The sequence below is a fragment of the Pleurodeles waltl genome, chromosome 1_2 (genome assembly GCF_031143425.1).
Source record: "Pleurodeles waltl isolate 20211129_DDA chromosome 1_2, aPleWal1.hap1.20221129, whole genome shotgun sequence".
Lineage (NCBI taxonomy): Eukaryota > Metazoa > Chordata > Amphibia > Caudata > Salamandridae > Pleurodeles > Pleurodeles waltl.
The window spans coordinates 705256052-705283848 of NC_090437.1; the positions used below are offsets into that span (position 1 = coordinate 705256052).

General features: G+C 41.4%; 1 protein-coding gene across 3 annotated transcripts in view; it reads left to right on the plus strand.

Moving 5' to 3' along the window:
• TRIM2 (tripartite motif containing 2) overlaps positions 1-27797 on the plus strand; it is a 299587-nt gene that overhangs the window by 201444 nt on the left and 70346 nt on the right. For all 3 annotated transcript variants that reach the window (XM_069242786.1, XM_069242794.1, XM_069242776.1), the window contains exons 4-6: positions 10505-10656; positions 13661-13841; positions 15540-16263. In XM_069242786.1, the coding sequence (XP_069098887.1) occupies positions 10505-10656; positions 13661-13841; positions 15540-16263 (1057 nt within the window). The remainder of the gene's footprint in view (positions 1-10504; positions 10657-13660; positions 13842-15539; positions 16264-27797) is intronic.

The window sequence follows — 27797 nt, forward strand, 5'->3', positions numbered from 1 at the left end:
ATCAGTACCGTCAAGAGTTATGGACATGCCTGCCGCCCCTGTACCGGAAGTAACACCTCCCTTAGCTTAACCTCCACAAGAAGATCCTCAGTCTACAGATGAATAAAGAGAGGAGAGAGAAATATGGGATACTTACTACTTTACACCCAAATGAATGGGATGATTACCTAATTCCCACTCCATCTTCACCTATAGCGGTGCCAGTAGATTCACCGCCTGAGAACATAGGCAGATTCCACAATATGATGGAAAGAGCAGCCAAGCGTTTTTAACTCTCACTGCTTACTAAAGAAACAGACTGTTTTCTTTATGATTTTAAAGAGCCAGCTAAAAGGTCAGTGAGGGCTATCCTGATCATAGATTTTTTGTGGCAGGAGGGACTTAAAGCCATTAAAAACCTCACTACATTATCCACACAGATACCACACTTGGAGAAAAAATATAAAGCTCCTGAAGGTTTCACAACTTGTTTGATCTGACACCACAAACAAGAGTCCGTAGTGTCACAAGCGGCACAACATCACTCAAAGAACCCCTAGACACCAATTTGTTCTCCTCCCGATAGGAATGGATGTTGGCTAGACAATATTGGGAAAAAAATCCACCATGGCAGCCACAACAGTAAAAGCAGCAAATTCTCTAGCAATATTGGGCAGCTACAACCACTAGATGTGGCCTGATATGTCCACATGTATAGACCTGCTCCCAGAAGATACCAACCTGGAAACTAGAAAGATCCTCCATGAGGGGAAACGAATCTCAGCAGAAATAATCAGTTTTGCTATTGATGTCTCAACAACAAGATTTAGACAACTGACAGGTGTGGCAGCTCTCTGCAGACATGGTTGGTTAAAGTCCACCTTGTTCCGGCCAGAGATACAAAGTAAAATACTGGACATGTCATTCAATCGTGAGTCGCACTTTGGCAAACATGTGGATGACGCCTTACCGTCCATCAAGGAGGACATGGATACAGCGAAATCTCTTGGAACATTACAGTACAGGAAGCAGCCCTTTCGGGGAGCTTGAGCAAAAGGATCTTACTCCTTACAAGGTGGCTATCAACCCTACAGACAGCAATTTCAATGGGCCAGACATCTTATCGCCCTCAATATGCACAACAACAACACTATGGACTGCCACCAGCAGCAGCATATAAACATCGCACAAGAGGAAAACGTTCTGTCCGTGGCAGAGATACAAGCAGGAAACAATGACCTAGCAATGTTACTGACTACCCTCCCCTCTCCAACAACAAGAATTGGAGGCCGAATTCCAAACCATTTCCATCAGTGGTCCAAAACACCATCGTACAAGTGGGTTCCAGATATGATACCCAGGAAACACACCCTGGAATTCCTCCAGAAACCTCCACATATCCCTCCATCAGGATTCCCCCCACCCCACGATTAACACAACTCCTCAAGGAGAAATCCAGCATGCAAAAAAAGGAGAAATAGAAGTCCTTTCACAATTTCAGAAGGGGCTGGGGTTTTACTTCCATTTCTTTCTAATAAGGAAACCATCAGGGCATTGGCGTCCTATTCTAGATTTGCGAACATTAAACAAGTTTCAAAAGAAACAACCATTTGAATGGTAACACTTCAGGATATATTGCACGTCTTAAATGCTGGAGATCATATGACATCGCTGGACCTCCAAGATGCATATTTCCATATCCCAATACATCCAAACCATTGCCAATATCTCCGCTTTCAGATAGCCGGTACCCATCTACAATTCAAGACCCTCTCATTTGGACTAAAGTCAGCCCCCAGAACATTTACCAAGATGCTGCCCCCAGTGGCGGCTCATCTCAGACAACAGGGAATCCAAGTATTCCCATACTTGGACAATTGGCTTATAAAGGCTTCAACACCAACAACAAGCAACAATGGACACATCTGCCTCTCGCTATTCGAAAACCTAGGCCTCATGATCAACTATCAGAAATCAGATTTCCACCCCACAGCAACATTGACGTTCTTAGGGGTGGTTCTGGATATGAAACAAAACAAAGCATTTCACTCCCAGGACAGACAACTAAAGATTCGTCAGCTAGCTTACAAGTACATTTCAGTATGGACCTACAGGTCATTCATTAGAATGATTTCCTCTTGCATTCCTCTTGTCCAAAATTGCCGCTTACAGATGCATCCGCTTCAGGAGGAACTAGACAAACAGTGGCTTCAAGCGCATGGTTCCTTCAAGGATCGCATTCAGATAACAACAGAAATGAAAGCAGACATGTTTTGGTGGACAATACAATCAAATCTATCCAAGGGACTCTTGAATCTGCAACAAATTCCCAACTTCATCATAACGACAGACACTTCTCCGGATTTTTGGGGTGCCCACCTCACTCCCAGATTTGCAAATCAGTGGCAAGTGGAATCCAACAGAAATGAAGCTTCACAATAATCAACTACAACTAGGAGCTATTGAACTAGCACTCACATTTTTTTTTTACCCAAGATACAGCAATCAGCATTCCTTATACGAACAGACAATACCACCAGTATGTTCCATCTCAACAAACGGGGAGGAACAAAATCACTAGCGCTATCTCATCAGACACAGCACATTTGGAATTGGGCTGTACAAAATCAAATTTCTCTCAAAGCAGAATATGTTCCGGGAGTGTCCAGCCTCCAAGCAGACTCGCTAAGCAGAACAAGCTTTCCGTATCACGAGTGGGAACTAGACCAACAAGTTCTCAATGTGCTCTTCCAAAGATGGAGCAGGCTGAACTTAGATCTTTTTGCCACAAAGGAGAACAAGAAATGCCTATTCTATGCAAGCTGGCATCCCCAAGAAGGATTGTGGGGAATATGTTTTCGATGAGATGGTCATGAATATATGCTTACGCTTTCCCCCCAATCCCGTTGATCCAAAGGGTCCTCAACAAAATGAAGACAGAAGAGTGCTGCGTCCTCCTTATTGCCCCCAGATTGCCCAGACAATTCTGGTTCACGGAACTCCTACTACTTTCAGAACAACCACATGTCCAACTCAAACAGACACCAGCTTTACTGACTATGAACCAGGGCCAGGTCAGACATCCGGACCCGACATCTCTACACTTATCAGGCTGGCTCCTGAATTCAATGAAGTCTCCAAATTAGACATTCCGTCAGAATGCAGAGAAATACTTGCCAAAGCGAAGGTGGATACAACCAACAAAACATGTACATTTCAGTGGAAATGCTTCTGCCTATTGTGTGTAAATTCAAAGATTCACCCTCTCACATCGCCACTGGAACACATACTCCCATATCTGCTCCATCCTGCTAAATCTGGATTATCTCATTCATCCATAAGAGTACACCTGGCAGCAATTTTCAGATTCAGATGTTCTCACAATGCTCCTTCTTTGTGGTCTAATTGAATGGTGAAACAATTACTCAATGGCCTCTTTAGAGTTTTCCCTCCTGTACGAAAGCCTCCTCCATTGTGGTATCTTAATGTAGCATTAGTACAGTGCATGAAATCACCAATTGAGCCCATTCACAAATCAGACTTAAAGTACCTTAGTTGGAAGACATCACTCTTACCTGGCCCTCACATCTGACAAAAGAGTAAGAGAAATTCATGCCTTTACCATCAAAGACCTTTTTCTTCAATTCACATTGAACAACGTTATACTGTGAACAAATCCTAAGTTTATCCCAAAGCTTCCATCAGACTTCCATCTTAACGAGCCAGTAGTCCTGCAAACATTCTTTTCGAATCCCCAAACAACCACAGAAAAATCACTATAGTCTCTGGATGTAAAGAGATGTCTACATAGAAGACAACAGATATGCAAAGCAGACCAGCTGTTTGTAGCATATGGGGGTGTCAGAAAAGGTTTTCCAGTATCAAAACAGACAATCGCCAGATGGATTGGACTAACTATATAATTTTGTCATTCGCAAGCTGGACAGCCGCTACAAGACAAAGTTAAAGCCCAGTCCACCAGGGCCGTTTCCACAACTACCGCTCTTTTTGCTGGAGTACCTATCCAAAATATATGCCGTGCAGCAATGTGGTCCAGCAGACACACATTTATGAAGCATTATTGTCTGGATGAAAGCATAAGACTGATGTGGCAGTTGGACAGGCAGTGTAAGACATCTCTTTCATTAAGGTGAGCCTCTTTGATTTTTTTCCCACCATCCGCTAAATCTATGCTACAATGACATAATTATTAATATTATTGTTATTATCATTATTATTATTGTTATTATTATTAGTAGTAGTAGTAGTATGATAATTTTGAATATAGCTTGTTATTCTGATTCAAGCATGTGAATCTATGAAAGATCAGATAGTGGAGAAGAAAATTAGTTACTTACCTGTAACGGTGGTTCCACAGTATTGGTATCTTTTATAGATTCACATGCGACCGACATTCCTCTCTTTAGAGGCTCCCCTCAGGCATACAAATAATTATTTCACACTCGTACTACAAAATCTGAGTGACTCAGCCTCTGCTGGGAGTATTCTTGAGGGTGCCATCGCCTGAATGGTTATAGTTTAAGTTTGGTTCTTTCTTTTAGAAAAGGACATAGATAGGCTATGGCAGTGACTGTTCATTGCATTAGGGGCTATGGTAGATCACCTACTGCTTTATTAAAGATACCGTGGGACTTCCACTATAACAAAAGGGATGATTCAAGCATGTGAATCTTTGAAAGATACCAATACCACAGTTACAGGTAAGTTACAAGTTTTCTTATAGTAGTGTAATGATGAGCAAATACCAGGGCTAGCATATGGTCTAAGTTTTAGCTGAGGCTGAGCTACTGTTTGGTGCCCTTTATGGAAGATTTACAGTCAACAAATATCTGTTCGTTCTAAGATTGTAGGTTTGTTTCGTTCAACACAGGATTGTTAGTAATATCTAACATATCTGTCAATAGTCTCTTTAGAATTCACATAATCTGTCCTTCCTTAAAGGTGTCCGTAACTAAGTGAGATGAAGATGCTTTGCAAATGACCCGAGTGTATCTTCACATTTTGTTTTAATGAGAGGAAGGTATTGTTGTAAGGGAGGTGGGATTTGTCCTGCTGAGTAGCTGTAACATTTGAACTGACAGGAAGTTGAACTTGGAAGCAAGGGACACGGCCGCAAACCTAAAGTCTGATTTTGTTTATTTTATTGACCAAAGGTCGCTGTTTAGAAGATTCATGCCCTCTATTTGTAAACATTGTTGTAAGTCCTATATAGACTATGTCATGTATAGGAGCAGTGATAGTTTGTGTGAGTCACTGATTGTTTTCACAATAGTTCTTTGTATATGTTTACTGGAGTGAAATGAGAAACTATTAAGTGAACCCACAGCCATTCTTGCTAGATTTTGAGCCTAATCTGCAAAATGCCTGTGCAATCCTGTATTCTTCAGGTGTGCTCACTGCATGTAATGCTCTGCTTGGTTTGCATGACATTTGCAAATTTCAAAATGGTCCAGTCAGGCGGTACCCAGATGCTATATTCTGGGGATACAGACCAGGCCTCTCGGAGGTGCAGATGTGAAAATGTTGCAAGTTACATAAGCCTGCTACAAGCAACTGTGTTTTGTTCTTCTCCCCTTGTAGAGAACACTTTATTTCTCATATAGATATTCATATGTTACTGCCCTCTTGATCGTACACGTGTTTTACTTGCTGCAAAGTTTCCTAACACTTTCTTGAGAGAGAACACCTAAGTTTCCCTATAAAGTATTGTACCAATCCTACTAAAAGTTGAACAATGTTACTGATCTAATTTTGTTACCCAACCAATCCGTCCCACAGCAAGCATCTCTCTGTCCCTCCTCATCTCTCTTCGACATCCCGTGCAGAGTTCTAGTGCTTTCATTTGTATAGTAAATAATCCTTAAGAATTTCAAAAGTGGAGGTTCAGACTTTTATGATGTAGACTAGTACTAAGCAATAGAACTTTTTTGTTCAATTCTTTTTTGTACAGTTTGACATATAATTTTTATTTTATGTTGTTGATGTTAAGAAAATGTACCCTTTTCTACAAAAGTATGCAGTATATATCATTTCCATCTATTTATCATGGTTTTTAAGGTATTTCTATAACCATAGATTACTGCTTCATTAAACCATGCCATATGCAGGGCTGATATACTCGGAGAGAACATTGCACCTGTTACTATTCCATTTAGTTGAAAGAAGAATGATCTATTCAAGAGGAAGTTATTATTTGGTGAGTGCTATTTCAGCACAATTGAGAATAATCTGTCTGGACATGTGGCATAAATCAGAAGAATGTTCTTCTAATGCTGACTGCTACGCATGCAATAAAGGAGTTTTTTTGCCTAAATCTTTTTTGCACAGAATGCATACAATGTTTTAGTTAGTGTTGTTAAAGTTAAGAAACGTAGGTATTGTGTGACCTTTTCAGATCTGATTCACATCAAAAGTATGCTTTTGATATATCCTTTCCTTGTTATGGTCTTAAAATTATCGCTTTAAATGCAGATTACTGTTTAATCAATTTGTGCAATATATAGATTCCCTATACTCTGGCCTCACATAGCACTCATTGCATTTTCCTTTATTTGAAAGCATAACTCACTCTGCAAGATTCTTTTATGTTTGGTGAGTGCTATTTCGCACAGTGGAGAATAAACTTTCTGAGAACACGTGAGGTATGAAAGGACTCTTCTGAAATAAGGTATACTAGTGCAAAAAGCATCTACATCTAGTGTTTCCCAAAATACGTTCGTTGGGATCAGTGAACATACTTCTAGATTTCTTATTTAATTTCGTTTCTGAAATCCAGTTGTGTTTTAAAGGCATCGAATATTGGGGCATTCATGTCCTGCCTAAGGTATCCTCACACTTTACCTTGTCTGGGCCTCAGTAAGATTTCCTATCAGAACTCATAAGTCAGTGAAAAACAACAGATGTAAGTGTGTATCAATAGTGGATATTCAACTATAACACCGCTGTAGCACAGGCCTTTAGAAAAGTTACATAGTGCAAACCAAAGTTACTGGACAAAACTAAATACCAGGACCATGAAACTATACATAAACGTCCCTGGGGTCACAGGAGTAAGAATCTTATGTTCTGTTGTAAAAAATTGGAGCATCTGTATCTGGACCCCAAGCAGAACTTGCCAAACCTCCCCTTTGCTTGAAAAATGAAGTGGCGTAGGTTGAACCCATAAGATGTCCCTGGATTGCAGTACCCTTTAGAGGCTTCACTTGACGTTCCTCTCTGAGATATGTATGGTGCTGTGTATGCTTCAAATTGGTCCCAAACCCTGCTGCCTAGAACTGTAACAAAACATCCTTGGTTGAACTGTGGTTTCCTTGACCAAGAGAGGGCTAGTGTCACCGCCATTATAGGCTCCCCACAATGGCACAGTGAAAGCTAATAAAGAAAGACTTTACAGCCATTACCAGCCACAGGTTTACATAATGTGAAGTGGGTGTAACACGGTGCATCGCTCCATCATTGACAGCATATTAAGTGTGCATGTTCATGCCCTTCTGTGCCCAGCACATCATAGATCAGGCTGAGGATACAGAAAATATATGTCTTTAAAACTAAATACAATTTGTGCTTTATATGCTGCCTGTTGCAAGAAGGGGTCATTTTAGACGTCTCAAAAGCCCCACCAAAAGGCTGTTCTGCAGGTATTCTGTTCGCTTTTTAGCAAGATGAACTGTCCCTTGATCATGCAGTTATTCTGCTACTTTTCAACGCACATAGATAATTTGTTTCTTTGAAGACAAGAATACCCTGTGGTAAAGACCCAGAGACAACAGGGAGAAACATAAACGCTTGCCTCTCTTTATATATGTTTTTAGGTTGAGCATAGCAGCGCTCAAGCGCTGCTTTTCTGACATCTTGGTATCTATGTAGGCTTTTAACCACGCTTTCCTCATGCCCATTACTTCCACTTGTTTGTTGGCTTGCCTTTAAAAAATCCTTTGTTATCATCGGTAAATGCTTTATGTTTGTCCTTCCTTGGAGCGGTTTTGTTACCGTCTTGTGGACCGACCCTGTTACATGGATAATTGCACATTTGCCGATATGTTTGATTGCGAGTCAACTTCATTTTCCTTTTGTGTGTCTCCTTTGCGAACACGCTTATGGCGGCAGTGGCGCTTAAAATCAGCTTGCTTATGTCAACTGTTGTACTTTTCATTTTTCCATTCATTTTCAATGTATGTGGCAAGAAAAGTCCAGTTAGAAATTTACAACGCTAATAGCTCTAACTCGAGCAAACATGAGATCCATTGCCTTGCAAATGCTTGTTGTATACATACATTACAGGCCGGCAATCATACATTTACATAGAAGTGCTGGAGGTGCAGATTACACAGAGTCACAGTATCTTGTACCGTATTTACAGGTGCAGGTTGTGAAAGAGGTGAAGCTCAAATTAGAAGCTTGACAGATTTGTGTTTGGTTGCCTGATATGGCTGCTGCTCGGTCAGTCTAAGAGAATAGCAAATAGGATGCTGCCTCAAGAGCTACACTGTTTGCTGTTATCATCCAATCAGGGGCTGGTACTTGATATAAAACCACTTTGTGAACAAATGTGCTAATGATACTGGCAGCCATACCCAACTCTCTTAGGGGATTTGGCACGCAGAGAGTGTACATAATCCTACTTCAATCATTTATGGTACCCTACAAAGTGAGGACAGACTGCACCCACAGCATGTACAAGAAACAATGCTTTCTTTAGAAATGTCATTGTTCGGATTATATGTTTTGTGGAACAGCTATAATTTTGTATTCCATGTTTGATTCTTACGAAGAGATTTTAAGATTTTGGAGGCTTATAATGCAAAAATAACAATGTGACACATGTCATATATCACTGTACAACGCTGCATATGACCAGGAAAGTATGTTATTCAGACGTACTGGTGTTCTGCTGCCTGGTTTTGTTCAGCATATCCAAGACGTAGTGTGATACGGTCGCTCTTTGGTTAACTGACAGTGATGAGCAGAGCTTTGTAGTGTTGCACGATATTTAAATAGTGTTTAAAGGCGTACATTAATTATTTAACAATGTATAACCAAGGAATCCATAGTTTATTTAGTTTTGATTAATTAGTGCATGTTTATGTGATGGAATAAAGAAGAGAGAAAAACCAAACAAATAAGCACAGCGATGTTAGTTAAACATTCTGTTTATTAACGTAGTTGAAATTAAAACACAGATAATTTTCCTTTAGATGATGGGGAACAAATCAAAAGTAAACTAATGGAACAAATTACCTTGTCAAGTTTTTAGTGACATCATATGGTAAAAACTGTTCATAAAAATATATAATATTTTTGTAATCATTATAAAACCAGCTTTAAACCCATGGATCATGAAGAACATCACTTGGACAGTAGTAACCACTTACAGTCTTGTGCATAGCTAATAAGTTTGAAACCTTCAAGATGAGGACTTTAGGGACTTCAGCAGTTGGACTGCCAGATCTCAGGAGGCCCTGTCCAACACCCCCTGGCTAAGGACCAACTATCATATTTAGAGATACTCACATGCATGATTGTTGCAGCTATTCCACTTTCAGTAGGATAATATGCCATGCCAGCAGCCATGTCAAAGCAAAAGACAAATGCCCTGACACATGGGGAGTCATTCCCATGTGCATCAGCAACATCTGAACATTTTCCATACTAGGACCTTCATCTGGTAGATGTATATTAGGAGTCTCAGGTATACATGTAACATGTGGCTGTCCCACGTGAAAAAAAAGTGGTGATCGGGGCTACCACCATTATGACCCGACAGTCCAGGGAAGAAATCATTGCCAGGTCAAGGGTTTCTGCCAGCAAAGATGCCTGAGTTTCCGCAGATGGACATTCTGTGGTTTTCCCATCTCTAACTCAGGCAGGACAACACTCTGACAAATTCAGGGTTCCTCCACCTCATTTGTGTGTGGAGATAGCTGGTTTTACATCAGAGTCTGAGCCGACTCCTCCAGTGGAAGCCCTTAATCTGGCAGCCTGTCTGTTACTGGTTCCCCAAGCTATAGTGATGATTGCCTGCCATGTTTAGGGTGGGGCAACTGTCCATTGATGTTCCTGCCCTGGAGTGCCATGGAAGGGTGTTGGTAGCAGGGAAAACATTCAGTGGCCCCCAAGAGCAGGGGGGAAAATGTGTGTGCGTGTCAAGGTCATTGCTTTTTGTTTTTCAGAAACAAACTCCACGTAGCATTTACTGCAGTTTCTGCACTGGCGGTTTGCAGTAAAAGCTTTAGAAATCAACCAGCGGGCAGGCAGGGACCTTAAAATAGGGGAGACAGCTCTCTGCCAAAGTAGCAGAGGCCAAACCTCTTCTGGCCCCTTGCCTGGCACTAAATGTGGGTGATGTCATAAGGGTCATGTGAGGTTGTGTGCTTATCATAGGCTTGATGTTCTGCGTACTCAGTGATGGTAACTCTGATCTTCTCTGATGGGTTTGCAGCACAATATTTGTGGTGGGCTGAGGACATCAGTGACTAACCAAATTGTGCTCTGTCTTTTGCTTCAGGTAATGGAATTTTACTGCCAGGCCTGTGAAACAGCGATGTGCCAGGACTGCACAGAGGGCGAGCATGCCGAGCACTCCACGGTTCCCCTCAAAGACGTGGTCGAGCAGCACAAGTCTGCTCTACAGGTCCAGCTGGATGCTATTGAAAAGAGGTACCGTGGATATCAATGATTCTAGATGCAAGTATCAAACTCATGTTATCATAATGTCCGCTTCAAAATAAGGCAATTTTGTTTCCACTTTGAAATGACGGATTGCTGTAAAAAAAAGGGACAGAAGAGCTATGTTCTCTTGAAGTATACATTCGTGAATACATCTGTAAAAGAAAGGATAAGAAAAGGACTACTCCAAGTACCCTCTTATTGTGACGTGCTAATAATAAAAAACTCAAACAGTAGGAATCCTCCTTGTCGTATTTTTTCTCTTGCTGACAAAAGCTTGGTCTGTGAGGGAAGGCGTTTTGATGGGAGTTTAGAATTGTCCATTCTTAACGACATAGGCATCAAAGACTATTGCATCTTGCATCATCTTTTTCATTGTTGCATCAATGAAAAATGTATCTTCGTTTGAGATTCAGTACATTTCTTCACCTGATGAGCTATTAAGAAGGGATGACATCATTGCTGCTATGAGACATGGGTTCCTTTACACCTTGTCCCTCACTAGTCCCCACAGCATCCTCTTGGGGTCTACTAGGAAGCCTCGGCAGATAAAGTTAATTGGGATTTGTCCTCCGGCTATTCTTGTCTCATGTCATCTTGTGCATCTTCTTCAGAGCTTAAGGCAGAGGGGAAGGAAAAAGGCTTCATTCTCCATTCTTTGGGTATGATCGCTGTGCCTGGCCGTATGAGGTAGTCCTGGCATAATCTGTCGGTACCTGGGTTATGCGCAGCAGTACGTGACATGTGAGGCGCCTGGCATATGTTTGCATATTTAGCCTTCAGGTCGCCAGATTATTATTGTTGTGGAAGGGGTGCCTATGTGATATCCGTTCTTTGTAGAAAGCGGCTTTTTATGCATAACCCATACCATAAAGTGTAATAGTTGAAACACCATGTTTTCTTTTCACTGGAGAAAATAATGATTTGCTTGAGCCCTCTGAGGATTATAATGGTACTAAATAATATTTCTCCTGTAATGGTAGAATAATGTTATGCTTTAATACACACCCTGACGTGCATAGGTAATGCTTGTATTTTCCTTTACCCCATAACCCTTTGAGGAGTTGCAAATGCTATGGTTTGGGTGTTCTGTGACAACAATAAATGTCAGATGATACTAATTGAAGTGAATCCCCAAAAGACGGTGGGCAAATATTTGAAGCAAAAAAAAAAAAGAGCTAAAATACAGGTTAATAACTGAAAGATAGAAAATTGAGTGACTGTTAAAATGCAGGATCGCGAATCCTGGTGAAGGTGGGAAGCTACAACAACCGTGTCTCTCCCACACTCCCCCAGGCATTAATTTGTTGCACTGGTCGACTATGGAGTAGCATGTGCTTTTCAGCTGCATGTGCATTGAGCACAAAACACTTCATTGATAGGGCCCTCGATTCCTGCATGCTAAAAATGTACATTACACACTTTCAACAGCCCTGTAATCCTTGAAAGAGAGTCCTTGGTCCTCCTAAGGAGTAGTATCCAAACTGGAGCACTGCAGCAGTAGCAAAAAATACCATGTTAATAAAATGGCAATGAACTGCAGTAAACGTGTTTTGCCATCCTTTGTAAGGTATGTTTATGACTCTGTAGAGCTTCCTTCATCTTCCAAGAGCCACTCGCACATAATCCTGTCATAATTAAAATCTGGACTGAAATTGAATTGATGAGCGCTGAGCTGCTTCCGGATTCGTGTTCTTTTGAACCCACCAAGCCACCTGTTTCCGCTGGAGTCAGTAGCAGTACTCCCCAGAATACGTTCCTCCCTCATATCTCTCTGTAAATATGAGGCCTCCAGCACCCTTCTTTCTTAGAAAGGAATCTTTTTCCAGCCCACTTTGTTTTACGCAACCCTCTGTCGACACAAGTTTTGTTTCTCCTCTACCCGTTGGACCTGAGGACTCTGGCATTTCACACTACTGAATTAGTTACTCACTTTGAGCTCCTTATAGGGTCTCTTGTCACTGAGCATCGGGAATGGGGCATTGCAGAGCTTATGGGATCAAGGTTTTGAGGCAGGATACTACGGTAGAGTAAGCATAGATAATTTTGGGATGACAGTAGTAGTGATTAAGGGAGAACAGATTAGCACTGCTTGAAAGACACAGAACAAGCCTTTTACAGCTAGATGAAAACTCACAGAAGGGTGCTTTTGAAGGTGGTGGGCAGATGGTGCTCTAAAGTGTGAGGAGTTACTAGTTCCCGATTTTGTATGAAACTGACACCCCGGAGAAGAAGGCATTAGGGAAGGAGGCAAGCTGAAGACAGTTGCTGTCACCTCATTTACTGAAGCAAGCTGTGGGGATGGTGAAACCGTAATGATGGCGGAGCCTGGGCCCAATAGTGTGAATGCCAGTACAAACATTGGTGGCAACTCACACTTGTTCATGCCCTCTTATGCTACTCGTGGAAGGTTCAAGCTGAAGGAGTGTGTCTTTTGAGGGAAGGCACAAGGTGCCCGCTGTTCATATCCCTTTTTTAACCCTGAAGCTACTTATTTCCAGTAAAATTCACATGACTAAGCCAGCATGTGTCTAGTCTAGGTAGGTGATAGAAAGCCTTATATCTGAAAGGCCGGACTGGAAATTAAAATCATCCCATTGACTAATGTTTATTCCAGCATCACACTGCAGGAGGCCAAGACTAAAATCGTGATATGGGGGCTGGCTTTGTCATGGCAGCCCATCAAGTTCTGAAAGCAGCCAACCCATCTTGCAGACCACCCTGAAAATGCTTGAGTATGAGGCCCAGACTGATCTTCAGTATAACAGTCTGTGCCTGACCACCCATTTCTGTATATAAAGGTACCACAGAAAAAAAGTGAAAAAGAGAGGTGCTATCTAGTTTTTCCGAATTCTTAGCTCTGCTAAGTACAATCAATGAGTAGTGGACTACAAGATTAATATTATTTGTTTCAGGAGCCATGCCATCTTGATGACATATTGTTGATATGTGTATCTACTGATATTAACACATTGCTTGATTTCTTTGTCTACAGGCTTCCTGACATTGATACTGCACTTCGGTTGATGTCTGAAATCATCCATCAATTAGTCAATCAGAAGGCCAGCATTGTAGATGAAATTCACTCAACTTTTGATGAGCTCCAGAAGACATTAAATGTGCGAAAGAGTGTTCTGCTAATGGAACTGGAGGTGAACTACGGCTTGAAACACAAAGTAAGGAAACCAATTCTGTGCAAAGTCTGCTCAAGCATGACTGACTGAACTGTAAAAAAAATATAGGGGTGGCCCCTCTGCTTTGGCAGAGTAGGGCCACCCCACTGCTAAAAGGCAGAAAAATAATAAAAGTACTTTATTAGCATTTTATTTTTCCGCTTACGGAGGGTGGGGCGGGGCCTGCAAACCCCAAGTCACCAGAGAGGAGGAGTAGTGGTGGTGCGCTCTAAGTGCCAGTTTGTCCGTCCGTCCATGGCCAGCGAAACTGACATGTACACTTAGAACTCTCTACCCGAGCTGTATTTTACTGCTGGGTGAGACCAAGCGCCAGCTCCCACTCCCTCCCTGAGCAGCATTTCAGCCCACTCACGCCAATTCCGGCTCTTCTCTTATGCTGTGTAACAGCATGAAAGATGCACCTGGATTGGGTAGGGAGAGGAGCAGAGAAGCACCGAGGCGGCGTCTGGCAGCGCAGGTATGTTTTTTTTCTTAATGTTTTATTCCTCTAGGGCAAGCTGTCAAGTTGAATGACATTTTGTGCTAAACATGATAGTGCCTGCCATACTGAAAACTTCTCATCATTCGGTCAAAGAGTGAAGCTGTGTCACTTTCAAGGCCATTACCATCCCAAAAACAAAACCACAGCAAAATAAAAAAAAATGAAAATATTTGTCAAAAATTGTTTGGAATGATTGTAGATTTAGCTTTTTTCATTGTTTCGAAAACCTTGCAGTTTGATTTGAAAATCACAAGGCAAAGGAGGAGGTGGGGTAAGAGGAACAATGCATCGGGGCGCAGGGGGTTTAAAGGAAGTCACTGGGATGTGTGAGAGCAAGGCAGCGGGTGAACGAAAACCGTTTAGCCATGCACCTCTTTAAAGAACCTTAGATCACAACATTGCACTATTTTGTGACTCGAACAAGTGTTTTTCTACTGTCTAAAGTGGTATTTTAGTTTTTTCAGTGTTAACAAGCAAGAGCAGGACTTAATAAACTCAGATGAACCATAGTAGTAAGTGAGCTAGCTGAAAGGTGGAGGCCAAAGAGGACCATGGCCAGGGTGGGTGGGCCGGTAGCTCAGATCTGCCATTACAATCTATGTATCTTTGTAATTATGGTATTAAACAGGCTCCCTGGTGATCTAGACTGCTAACCTTCAACCCCTTCATTTCCTCACTCACAGTGGACCATGGAAGCAGACAGAAACTAGTGTTGCCACCAAACGGAATAGCCAGAGAATGGTGTTGGGAAAAGCCCTGAAGAGGTTATGAAGTTTGACTTTGAGGCCTGATACATTGCTATGAATTAATGACAAAGTGGAGATTCATCTATTGAATAGTAACAGATTGGATAGAAGAGCTTTAATACAGACATCCCCACATAACATAACCAAGGGTGTTACAGTACATGGGGATTATAACGAGGTGGAAAGTTGTGCCACTTTGGGGAAAGTTAAAAGGCTAAATTAACTAGGGGAAGCTACACTAGCACTGCTGTGTTATTGTGAATATTATCCTCTAAACATGCCCTTATTTTGCTGTTCATAATGACGTTGTTTCTTACAAAACTTAAGGCCCAACAATGCAGCAATCTTTCTTTGAACTTGTGCATCCACAGTTGCTATGCCCGAGTGTAGAGTTGTTGAAAGTAGTATGTAATACATTTCATGTTGATAACCATTATTTCGCCCTCTCTTCAGGTCCTTCAGACTCAGCTGGACACCTTGCTGGAGGGACGGGAGAACATCAAAAGCTGTAGCAGCTTCACCTCCCAGTCACTCAACCACGGAACAGAGACTGAGGTCTTATTGGTAAAAAAACAGATGAGTGAGAAGTTGAATGACCTGGCTAGTCAGGAGTTGCCGCTGCAGCCACATGAGAATGATCAGCTCGACTTCATTGTGGAAACAGAAGGGGTCAAGAAGTCTATTCACAATCTGGGGACAATTTTGACTACCAACGCAGTGGCCTTTGAAACAGTGGCCACAGGTGAAGGCCTGAAACAGACTGTGATTGGCCAGCCGATGTCACTCACAATAACGACTAAGGACAAGGATGGAGAGCTCTGTAAATCTGGCAGTGCCTATATCACAGCTGAACTAAGTACACCCGATGGTAGTGTAGCCGATGGCGAAATACTGGACAACAAAAATGGCACTTACGAATATTTGTACACAATTCCAAATGAAGGAGACTTCACTCTCTCAGTCAGACTCTATGATCAACATATAAGGGGAAGCCCATTTAGGCTTAAGTTAGTGAAGTCCACAGACGTGTCGCCCACCACAGAGGGGGTTAAAAGGCGGGTGAAGTCACCTGGGAGCGGACATGTGAAGCAGAAAGCTGTGAAGAGGCCGGCCAGCATGTACAGCACCAGCAAAAGGAAAGAGAACCCTATTGAAGATGATTTGATCTTTAGAGTAGGTAAGGGGTTAGTCTTTTATTGATTACATTGTTGTATCTGTATGCCAAGTCCATGTCATTCATCATTCTCCTAGAATTAAGGGTTGAAAATCCAAAACCCATGTGCCACTGAAAAAGGAATTGCTTGACTTTTGATTAATGATCCGGTTCCACCTCTGCTGATCCACGTTGTGTTGTTATGAATTAGTAAGTAATGGATGAATGCATACTGAGTAAGTAATGGATGAATGCATACATAAATAATGACATTTACAAGGTGCTCTTTAAATTGGTGGAGATCTCCTAGTGGCAGTCTTAATAATGATGGAGAAAAGTCACGTTTTCCAAGGCTGCCTCAAAGCTGGAGAAAGTGGGTAATGCCCTAAGCCGTGGTGGAAGAGAAATTCACAATGTATGAGAGGCAACTGAAAAAGCTCTACTGTCCCATGATTTGACTCACACCTACATGCTACTAACAAATCTTGACCCTGACTACATAGGGAATGATTCGGCATACAGTGGGACAGCCACCGGTGTAAAAAGTTGGCCCTAAGTGATGTGAACTCCTGAACATCCAGCAGGCTATATTAAACATGATCCACCACAGCGCCTACTGATTCTAACAGAATGTCTCTGTCACACATAACCTTGTTCTATCTAAACTCTCCCACAAGTCGTAACTTGCCACATTAGCATCCTCAACTGAGAAAGTCATTACATGGCATGCACAGGTCACTTAATCTTTCAACCACTGTCCCCCTGAGCTGTGGAATACCACCTCAGTCTACAATAAACGTACCTGTCCCTACAAACTCTTTTACTGCTCCAATCTGCAACTATTCTCGCTGAACCCTGGATCTCTCTATTCAGTAAGATCATGGCTGAAGCCTTGACATTTTCTTCATTATACTTTCACTCACACCACGGCTGCAGAGTATTGACAATTTCACTAATAATATCAACTAGGAAGCCCAGGATTTGAATATGTGTTCCTTAGAATCCCTGAGCATTGCATAACAATGTCTATCTTTTTCCCAGATTAAACTTTTGATGAGTCATGTTTTCTCTCATTACGTACATCTCCTCCTACCATGATGTATTATTTGATATCGTATTTTTCATTTCATAAATCATCCCTACTCTTTTTTGTATCATTCTAATGCATGTAGTTGAGCCTCACATTGCATTCTTGTTTCTGTCTCAACATGGGGATTTATTGCTGAGAGAGAACAACACAAATGCCTTTGACACATGGGACGTTTTCTCTCTGTACATCAGGTGCATTTCTCTCTTTTCCTGCCCTTCCACCTCATGCCTCGTATGGTGGCCTGTGCAGGAACAATCAGTGATGATGACCCTGTCATAAAGATACAGGACATCCGCCTCTGTGTCCAGCACACTACGGTTGGCGAGCTCAAGAATTTCCAACAGTGGAACCATATGAGGTTCCAGGATCAGAAACCTTGCTGATTTCCCACCTCTTAATGGTCTTAATTGGATGGGGGCTCTTTGTGGTGGCCAGGAGGGAGCCTTACTAATTTACATCAGGACTCCTACAAACTCAAAATGGCTCCCATTGGAGACTAGGCACACAGAGATAGTGCTCACTGGAAGTTTACACATTTAGGGGGTCATTCCAACCCTGGCGGTCATCGACCGCCAGGGTGGATGACCACGGAAGCACCGCCAACAGGCTGGCGGTGCTTCCCTGCCCATTCTGACCGCGGCGGTAAAGCCGCGGTCAGAAAAGGGGATCCGGCGGTTTCCCGCCAGATTTCCCCTGTCTGGGCTGAATCTCCATGGCGGCGCTGCAAGTGGAGAAGTGTGGCACAATGGTTAGAGCGGCAGACCCGGAAGCAGAGATCTGGCTCAAGACCAGGGTTCAAGTCCCGCTTCGGCAGGTCTTGGGCTCAATTCCCTTGGACCAGATAATTCTCGCCTCGGTGCCTAATCTAATTAATGGGTCCCACTCTGCAACTCTGGGCAATAGCTTGCTTAATCTCCACAACAGCGCTTGGATGCCTGGCTTCACCCTGGGGGTGCCCAGGAGTGGGCACCTCACAGGGAAAAGCCAGGAGGGGTTCCATAGCGGTATGAGTACAGCGCCTTGAGACCCTAACGGGTGAGTAGTGCGCTATACAAGTGCAAAATTTACATTTACATTTTACATGGAGATTCCGACCCTCTTCCCGCCACCCTGTTTCTGGCGGTTTTTACCGCCAGGAACAGGATGGCGGGAACGGGTGTCGTGGGGCCCCTGCACTGCCCATGCCACTGGCATGGGCAGTGCAGGGGCCCCCTAACAGGGCCCCAGCATGATTTTCACTGTCTGCTTAGCAGACAGTGAAAATCGCGACGGGTGCAACTGCACCCGTCGCACCCCTGCAACACCGCCGGCTCCATTCGGAGCCGGCTTCTGGGTTGCAGGGCCTTTCCTGCTGGGCCGGCGGGCGCCCGCCGGCCCAGTGGGAAAGCCAGAATGGCCTCCGCGGTCTTTTGACCGCGGAGCGGCCAATTGGCGGTTTCCGCTTGGCGGGCGGCGCCCGCCGCCCGCCAATATTGGAATGACCCCCTTAGTATAGACCCAAGAATTCCAAGCACCAAGATAGAGATGGAGAGACGGCTGACAGAGATCTGGTGTAGGAAACTATACACCAAGATGACAAGAAGTAATCTACAAAATGTACTTGTTGCCACTTTTCTGTGGCTATCCATAAATATTGAACAAGAAAGTCTGACGAGAGTGATTCTGCTAAGTGATAAGGGGCCTACTCACAAAGGGAAATCTAGAGATGAGTAACCCAGCATATGTACATGTACACTTATGCTTTGTAGTAAATACACTACTTTTGGCTATTTGCCATTTCTGAATATAAATTAAGAACAAAGTGCAGACTTACAAGTCTCCATGCCCAGAAAGAGGGGGTGGAGTCAGCTTCAGAAGTGTGAAGTTACCATAGCCAAAAAGGAACTAAAACAGAAATAAATATACTCCAGCTCAGACCTGGAGTAACCCCAGCACTATAGATGGACAACCACTGGGACTACAACACCCTTCTATAGAAAATAATGGTGGCAGGGACTTAAAATGGAACTCCACCAGAAATAATGTTTAAATAAATTAATGTATTTTTACTTTTAAAATTAATGCATAATTGTAACTTAAGGTTGACAAATTATGCATATAAATAAAAACATTTTATGATAAAATATTTGAATAATCATTTTTAAATTTAGAAATAAAAATACCTTTAAAAAAAAATAATTAGATTATTTTACATTCCTTTTATACACAACGTTTCAGTAATTTGTAATACATAATCAGTAAATGTAAGTATTTTACTTTAAGTGGGATTTTTATAATAAATCATAAAAAATAGTTTAATTTAATACAATACATTTAATTAAATAGTAAATTAAACATTTTTGTACTGTCAATTTTTGATATGCAAGTAAAAATAAGTCTGCCAGATATGTCTAGAAAATAATATAGTCAATGTTTGGATCAGGCAATGACTTCATTTAGTTGCTCAATCCTGGCCCATTTTTCGTCTCATTCTGATTATTCAGGATGGTCCATTATCATCTTCTTTGTTAATTTAAGGAGTATCTATCATATCCCATTTGGTTATCTGGCTGGATTCTCTTCTCACCTGTTGTTGTGTAGTCATAACGAGGTTTCTGCTACCCCTCTATTTGGAGAGGTCCCTTTTCCACTGTACTACTGGCATTGCAATATTAGACTTCCATATCATGGCTATTTGCATTTTGGACAATATCAAAGCTAAGTCAGTGAACTTGCATACAGATTTGTTCTTTTTAGTTTGGGTCATGAGTTTCAGCATATACGCTGAAATTGTGTTGCTATTGTGTTGCCTGTTTAGCTGTTCTTTGAGCCAGGGTATTTTAGATCAGTAATGCGCTATGTGAATGACCCTAGCATATACATTAAATAAGCATATTAAAAATAAATAACATCTCAGGCATGTGTCACTTACTGTTGGCAACATTTTTGGTACCCAACTGCATGTTAAGAAGGTGTGTTGTAGGATTTGATATTGGATTAACTTGAATTTTGCAATCCTAGACACCGATCTCAGGTACGCTCTTACTAAATCCTAGTCTGCGTCTCTTAAATTAACACATTATTCTTCCAAATCTTTTCCACTATATTCTAGGAAGCGTATTTGTTTCATTAGAACATTAACTTGTTTTTTTAAGTCCTTGTACTAATGGCCTCATTGTAGTCAAAGATGATCCATTGTTAGTATCTCTACCTGACACTGTGCCATTCTGTCCTAGGGAGATTGAGATCTTATGACCATTGTGTCAGTCTTCAATTTGAAAAACTTCATGTCGCTTCTCAATGCTTGCCAGAATAGCGTACAGCGCGCTTTGTAAATTTTCCGCATTTGTGTAAATGGTGTGGAAAGTTCCAGCTTTTTGGGTTTGTGCATAAATTAAAATATTTCTCCCCTATTCAGTGCACATATCCGGACTCACCGAAGACTGGCAAAAGACCAGTGGCAGAGAGAACTGTCTATCGGTGTGGAGAACTATGTTTTGACATTTTAATCTTTCTACCCATAAGTGCCACATGGTAAACAAGAGGTTTATGTAATGAGATTATACCCTCAGCAGCACTGTGACATGGCCTTAGACGTAGGACTGTTTATCAACTGTGTTTTCTGGTGTTATTAGTTTTGTTGCTCCTAGTTGTCAGGAAGACTGTACTAAACTTCAAGAGCATTTTTTTGTGTCATGAAGGGTGAAGGGGGATCGAGGGTGAAGAGGGATCAGATAAACCCTCATCTCAATAGCCTTTTCAGTTGTTTGGGGCAAAAGCCTATGGTGTCTGCATTGCGTGCAGGGGCCTCCTCAGAACTTCCAGACAAAGCTTCAGTCCTCAATTGGTTGGGCACCGGCTTTCTGCTGTCTTGTTAAGTCAAGCCGTCACACCCTGAGGCTGTCGCTATGCCCCCTATAGCATTTGTGGCTTCTCCCATCCAGCTCCATTGTTGCTGAGTCAGCAGGGTGGTTGTCGGGCCCAACATCATCCCCCAAAGTTCCTCTTGGATTGTCTGCTACCCTTAGATGTGACTATTACTTAGCTAACAACCTGGCTCTATAAGGGGTATTACCCATGGGAAAGGGGGAGCCACCTAGGTCTCAATTCGCAGGTTGCTTCTCCCAAAATTCACAATAAGTATAGTTGATATATAGTGATGTATTTGATCACTACAGACAGCGAGGCTCCTCTGCATTTCTCCTCTTCAAACATTTACCTTTTCCAGAGCAGCGATTTTAGCAGGGATATGCTCACATTTAAGAATGTTGTACGACGTTTTATTGCAGGATTAGTTCAGGTGAGCAAAAAACTTCTGGGTTGTATGTTTGTTTGTCACCTTAAAGAGCCATGCACTGCAAATTTCGATACTTAACAACAAAGACTTGTTTAGACTTTAAGTATTTTGGATGAAGCCTAAAAGGAAATGGGCTACTCAGTATGGGATGAAAGTGGTATGGTTGTCGGTAGGAGCAGGCTTCATATAGAACGACATACAGTCATAACATCTGTATTATAAATGTTTCATAAAGCATAATCAAAGGTGTGTGGCCAATTAGTCATAGATGCGATTCACTCCTTTCACCAGTCAGTACTAGAGTTGGCAGCGTCCAGAAGAAAACCTCAGTGAGTCACAATATGCACTGTGCAAAAACAGCTCAGTCTCTGACATAAGCATCCATCTGTCACTTATGCACTCACCACGCTCACTGTTAGCTGCTGCCTCCTTTCTTCTATCATATTTGCCCTCTTTCCATGCCTCTCTCTGCCACCTTTCACACTCAGTTATTAAGGCTGTCTACATTCATTTAGGGTTAATCTGTGAATAGAATGTGTCAAAGCTGTAGAATTAAAAGGTGCACTGAAATGTAATATTACAAAGTTATGCGTTTTTTTCTCCTTACATTTGCTTCTCGTCCTGCATCAAGCTCTCTGCAGCTCTCTTGACCCTCACTATGCCAGTATTCTCTGACAGTGGATAGGTTACTAATCTCTTGCACTGCAGGAGACTATGGGCCTGATTACGACCTTGGCGGATGGGATACTCCCTCACAAACGTGACGGATATCCCACCCGCCGCATTACAACTTCACGTTTGTGACGGAGTGTGCCATCCGCCAAGGTCGTAATCAGGCCCTATATTTTTTCAATTCCTTCATGACCTTGTCAGACCTTCACAACTGTTGACTGTATGGAGTAGTCATACTCGCCTGTTAGGCTCAGGGCTAGCTCTCTGGCAACCTAAGCCCTCCCACCCTGTGAGTTTATTGCGTCATGGCCAATATCTTAACCACCTATTGATCAGTTGTGTCTGAAACCATTCGGGAAATGAGCCATTGCCATTCCTCTAGCTCATTCAGCTCCTTTTGCAAATCTGGGCTCTACAGATAAGTGCATTGATTAGAAAGAGAAAGAGCAAGGAGGCCTGCAGGTAATTTTATCAGCTTCTGAAATGGAGAGGTCTGCCCTGTTCCAGCAGCTTTGAAAACAACAACACAGGGGATACACCATCACCTGTTAGGAGAAAGGTGCACTAGCCCACATGTCCATCTGCCACTAACAGTATATCCATCACATGATCAACTGAGGCATAGCTATCACAGATAGCAGAATTAATGCCCTCATGGCATAGTCAGCACAGCTATCCTTTGTTTGCCAAAACTGCTGAGTGACCCCTCACCCTTGGCAGATAAGTCACTTGCTGTACTGACTGATATTGTGCTCAGTGAATACAACTAAGCTATCCATTACTTGTCCTCTCACCACTCTCTGACAGCAGAGCAGTCCCACATTGGGTACGAAACGGTTGTATGACTTTACAATGCATGCCTTTTCCACGCTGCCTTTACCACAGTTACCTTTACACATGGACATCAATTTAACAAAATGGCAGGGGTAGCAGGAGTGACATCACACACCCATGGACCCCCACTTTCACTCACACACACATGCAGATAAACACAAACATTCACACTTACACACTCTCTTTCACATAAACGCTCACTCACCGCAAGCATGTACACAACATACATTTAAACACATTTTTTATTTACCTTAGCTGCCATGGAAGGGCATTTTCCCAGCTAAGTGTACCCCCTTTTTATTACCCTAATAGTGAATAATTTACTATTATTTACTATTAGGGTAATACAAATTAACAGAAAACAGACAGGAGTGAAGCCCTACATGACATCCATATGGACGAGCTGCACTGTGTTTCTGGAACTGAATTTGCTACCTCTGAAGCCAGGGGTCACAGCTGCGACCCCTAAATGACGTCACACAGATGACTGATTGTAAGAGTTGCAGGAGCACGTCAGCCTAAAAATCCTTCTGCATACACAAGTAAAAAGTGCTTGCACGAGGAACGTGTTTCAGCTGCATGGGCCTGAGTACATGATTGTATTGTAATCAAGGGTCTTCATATAGTGATAAACATAGAAAACAGACAAAAACAATAAGAGTGCTGTTGGTGCAGGCACAGCATTGGAAGTGTGTTTGATATTATCATTGCAACATTTGCAACAAAATTATTGATAAGAAAACTGTGCATGGCGAGGGCACAAGTTTTAGTTACCTTAGAGCGCAAGTTACTTGAAATAACTCTAACTATAACTGCTGAATATCTATGGGTTTGTACAAGTAATTTCAGAACCTAACTATAACCTCCCTGTTACTTTTGTTTTTTTCAGTAAAAATATATATTTTTCTCCAAAAGAAGCCCTCATTCTGGGCCATCGATACGGCGGCATGGCACAGACAATTCACACTCAAGGTCCTGAAATAATGAATCCTTTATTAATAATGTGCTAGATAATTTTAAAAAATAGTGCAGCAAAAACAAAGCTTACCAATACCTACCACGTGTGGTAAAGATATTGTTTGGTAAAGGCAGTGTTGGAAAAGTTTCTCCCTGCAATAGAGCTATGAGTTTGCCATCTCCAGATAGGAGCATGTCTGTCTGATGATCTGCCTGTTTATGTATCCTTCTGTCTGTGTGGAGCAGGCATCTCTAACTTTTTCTATAATAAGAGATACTTATATTCAGTGAAAATCATGCTGACCTGCCAATAATATTAATGTTGTAATCAACATTACAACACTAATTACATTGTATTAGTGGCCACCGTATGCAAAATTACCAGCTCAGGTCACCTTCGTGCACCATGGGTAATACATAAGAGCCATAGCTGAGATGTCCCTGGCAACAAGGAAATAATGTTTGTAATAGGTTACCCCAACACTGCATGATTTATCATTCAAGTAATTTATACTGGCAAGTCAGTCATTTTTCTCCAAAGATCAGCTTATGAATTCTGAAAATACACACAATTTCGTCTTGTACACACCCTTTTAAATCTAGGGGCACACATTCATTTGATCAAGCAAATGCTCTTACTTTAGTTGGCAGGGCTACACATAGTAGAGCTACTTATACGTAGCTGAAGAGCTACCATTAGCTCACGAGCTACATGTTAGAGAAGGCTGGTATGGAGGAAGCAGGGAAACAAGGAACAAGAGGCCTTTGGAAAAGAGAACTTCAGAGAAGACTGTGGTGAGGCCATGTCACATACAGCTTGCTTTCCCAGATATCTATCTAGCATCGCAACAAATTAGATTTGCTCAGTGAACATTGTAATGATTGGCTAAAGCTCATAGTAGATGTGCATATGCAGATTAGCTGAGGCAACATTTGAACAGTTATTGGTTAGGCTGCTGGCGTGGTGTGGATCAATGGCAATACCCAAATGAATGTACTGCCAATGCACACACCTAAAGGATGCTTTCCTCTGTGCCAGCACTAGTTCAAGTGACTGTGCACTTCACTCACTAGTATTAATTTCTTCCAGCCTATCAAACGTCAGACCACCTCTCAAAACTTTCTTATTTTGACAGATTCTAAACAAATCCTGAACAGTTGATGATACATTTCTTTATATTCTTTATTTTATGATGGGCACTTATCCTTCTGTGTAAATTGTCTGTCTTCCCTTCTTACACCGCCCTGCTTCTGACACTGATGTTGGAACTAAAACTTGTGGTTCTGTGCATTTCAGTTCTCAGTTACATGTAAAGCATGCAATTAACACTTCATCATGGTGCAACTTTATATCAGTGTTAAATAAATAAATAACACAACCCCATCTTGTAATTGTGAATGTAGTTCCAGTACCTTCATCTAAAATGCTTCCACCAAGGCCATACTAAACATAAGCCACCACATGCACAGTGTCCTATGGTGGCATCTGCTTGAAGGCATCACATGTTTTTTAGTCAGGGGTTGGGCCCAGGTAACACTAATGGGGATTGGGCCTCAGTCAACAGTGCATTAAAAAATGTATCACCATTTTATTTCCTACAAAGATTTTCATTGTAGACAAGCGAATAAATAACAATGTTATTTTCAAAAAGACTATATTGAGGAGAATGTATCATCTATTTATCCATATTTTTTAGAAAGATAATTTGTCACAGTTGAATAATATTTAGCAATTAGCGTGCATACACTTGCAAGCAACGCTTTATTAGGCACTGAATCATAAAAGTAAAAAAAGATTGAAAAATGCAAGGAAAAACTGGCACCAGTAGGTGGGCTATGTGCTTTACAAATTAATTTTAAAAAGTGCATGTGATATACGGTATTTAGCAAGTAAGTTTGAGGCTTTACAGGGTCTTTCTGTCTGTCAAGAGAAGGCAGAAAAAGGATAGAGTGTGTTTGCCTCACAACCTTTTTCTACTGTCTATTGTTGATCTAAGCCCATACAGGGGTGTACGCATGATCGTTCATGCATACATAATTCATAGGAAAGTGGAATATGACTGCAGACTCAAACCCATTTTTCCACCGTGTTGAAATACCTATTACAATATAAAGTTTTCCAACAAATTGCGTAAGAGTTGGGCACTCCTGGCTAGAACATTAGGGGCGCACAACATAAAGCAATGTTGAACAGACTACCAGTTCGTTAGCATTTATTTACTTTTAATTCCTTCTAATTACTTTTTGGAGCAGGTCATACTATTAGTGAGGGAGATATGATGTTTAGTAAAAGAGGATCAAATTAAAAAATAAAGCAACCATAACTATCCCAATCACGATACTCGAACACAGCTAAATATATAGTGTAAGATTTGTGAAACACTTGCAGATGTGTTATCAAACATATCCTCAAAATGTTCCATGAATGGGAACCATAAGCCATGGCTGTCAGTACAAACACAGCTAATCTTCTTTTATTTTAATCTTACTGTTGTGTGGACATCACAATAAAGCATACCAAACTGTAAATCAATTTTGAACATGTGGGCTATCCAAGTGGATCATTGTCCACCAGAATCTGATTTACTGAGTCTCACCACCGTTATAACAAAGACTCATATTTAATCTCACATTTTCAGTTGGCACATTTAAACTATCTCCACTTCGCCGAGACACTAGAAAAAATGGAACATTAAGCCATTTCTTATAGAGTTCAGTCCAGAAAAAAGTACTCCAATCCTTAGTGATTAAACCATTTTGATTCTCCATTAATAATTATATTTTACTGTACGAATTTTATTACTAATTAATGCGACTGACACAAACATTGTAATTCATACATCAAACATATACTTACACAGTTTATTTTTATGGTCATCTAAAATTAGGACTTTGTGAAGTAATAATTAAATTCTCGTTACGTCTGCATTTCACACATAACATATTACAAACTAATGTATGTTTTATGAGCTAGCAGGAGAATTCCAAATTAATAAACAAGTTTTTTAAAACATGGAAAATGTACATCTTTGTGATGTTTGGTTTCATGTCAATTAGTTTTTATTTTATCTGTAATAAATGACTTTCCTACTAATCTCAGTTGCCACAAAAATCAGATGTTAATGTGAGCAATCATCGCTCAGTGCCTTTTAGCTTGGACCTTGTTTTTGGAACATTTGTATTAAATTCTGCAATTGAAATACAAACAATTACATTTCTAATTACTCTTATTAAAATAGATATTATCTCTCTAACAACCTGAACCAAAAGTATTTCAAGTCATGTGTATCTAAAACATCTGTAATGATCACTTTGCTTGAGAGGTTAGTTGGGTATTCAAATGCCCCATCTAGTGTAGTTCACACAGTTGTCAAGAACAAGTCAAAATAGTGGCTCAACCAATTTTACATCATATATCTTGAAATCAGCCTCTGCAACCACCATGTAAAATCAAGTGTTTTTCGTGAGCCATCTGTGCATCACAGTGTCTAAATTTTGAATGAGGGCAAGTCTGGCATTACCTCCAGAACATGGAACTGTATTTTGCTCACCTTAAAGCATTTTCATAGGTCTAATGTTTTCCAAACATGCATAAGGCCACAGTTGTGTTTAAGCTGTATATACAGAACATGGACTAGATGGAAAACAGTGTCTGACCTTGTCAGTCGGTGCAGTGGATCCAATGTCAAGATTGGGAATGTACTCAATTGTTCGCCAATGCCTTTTGAC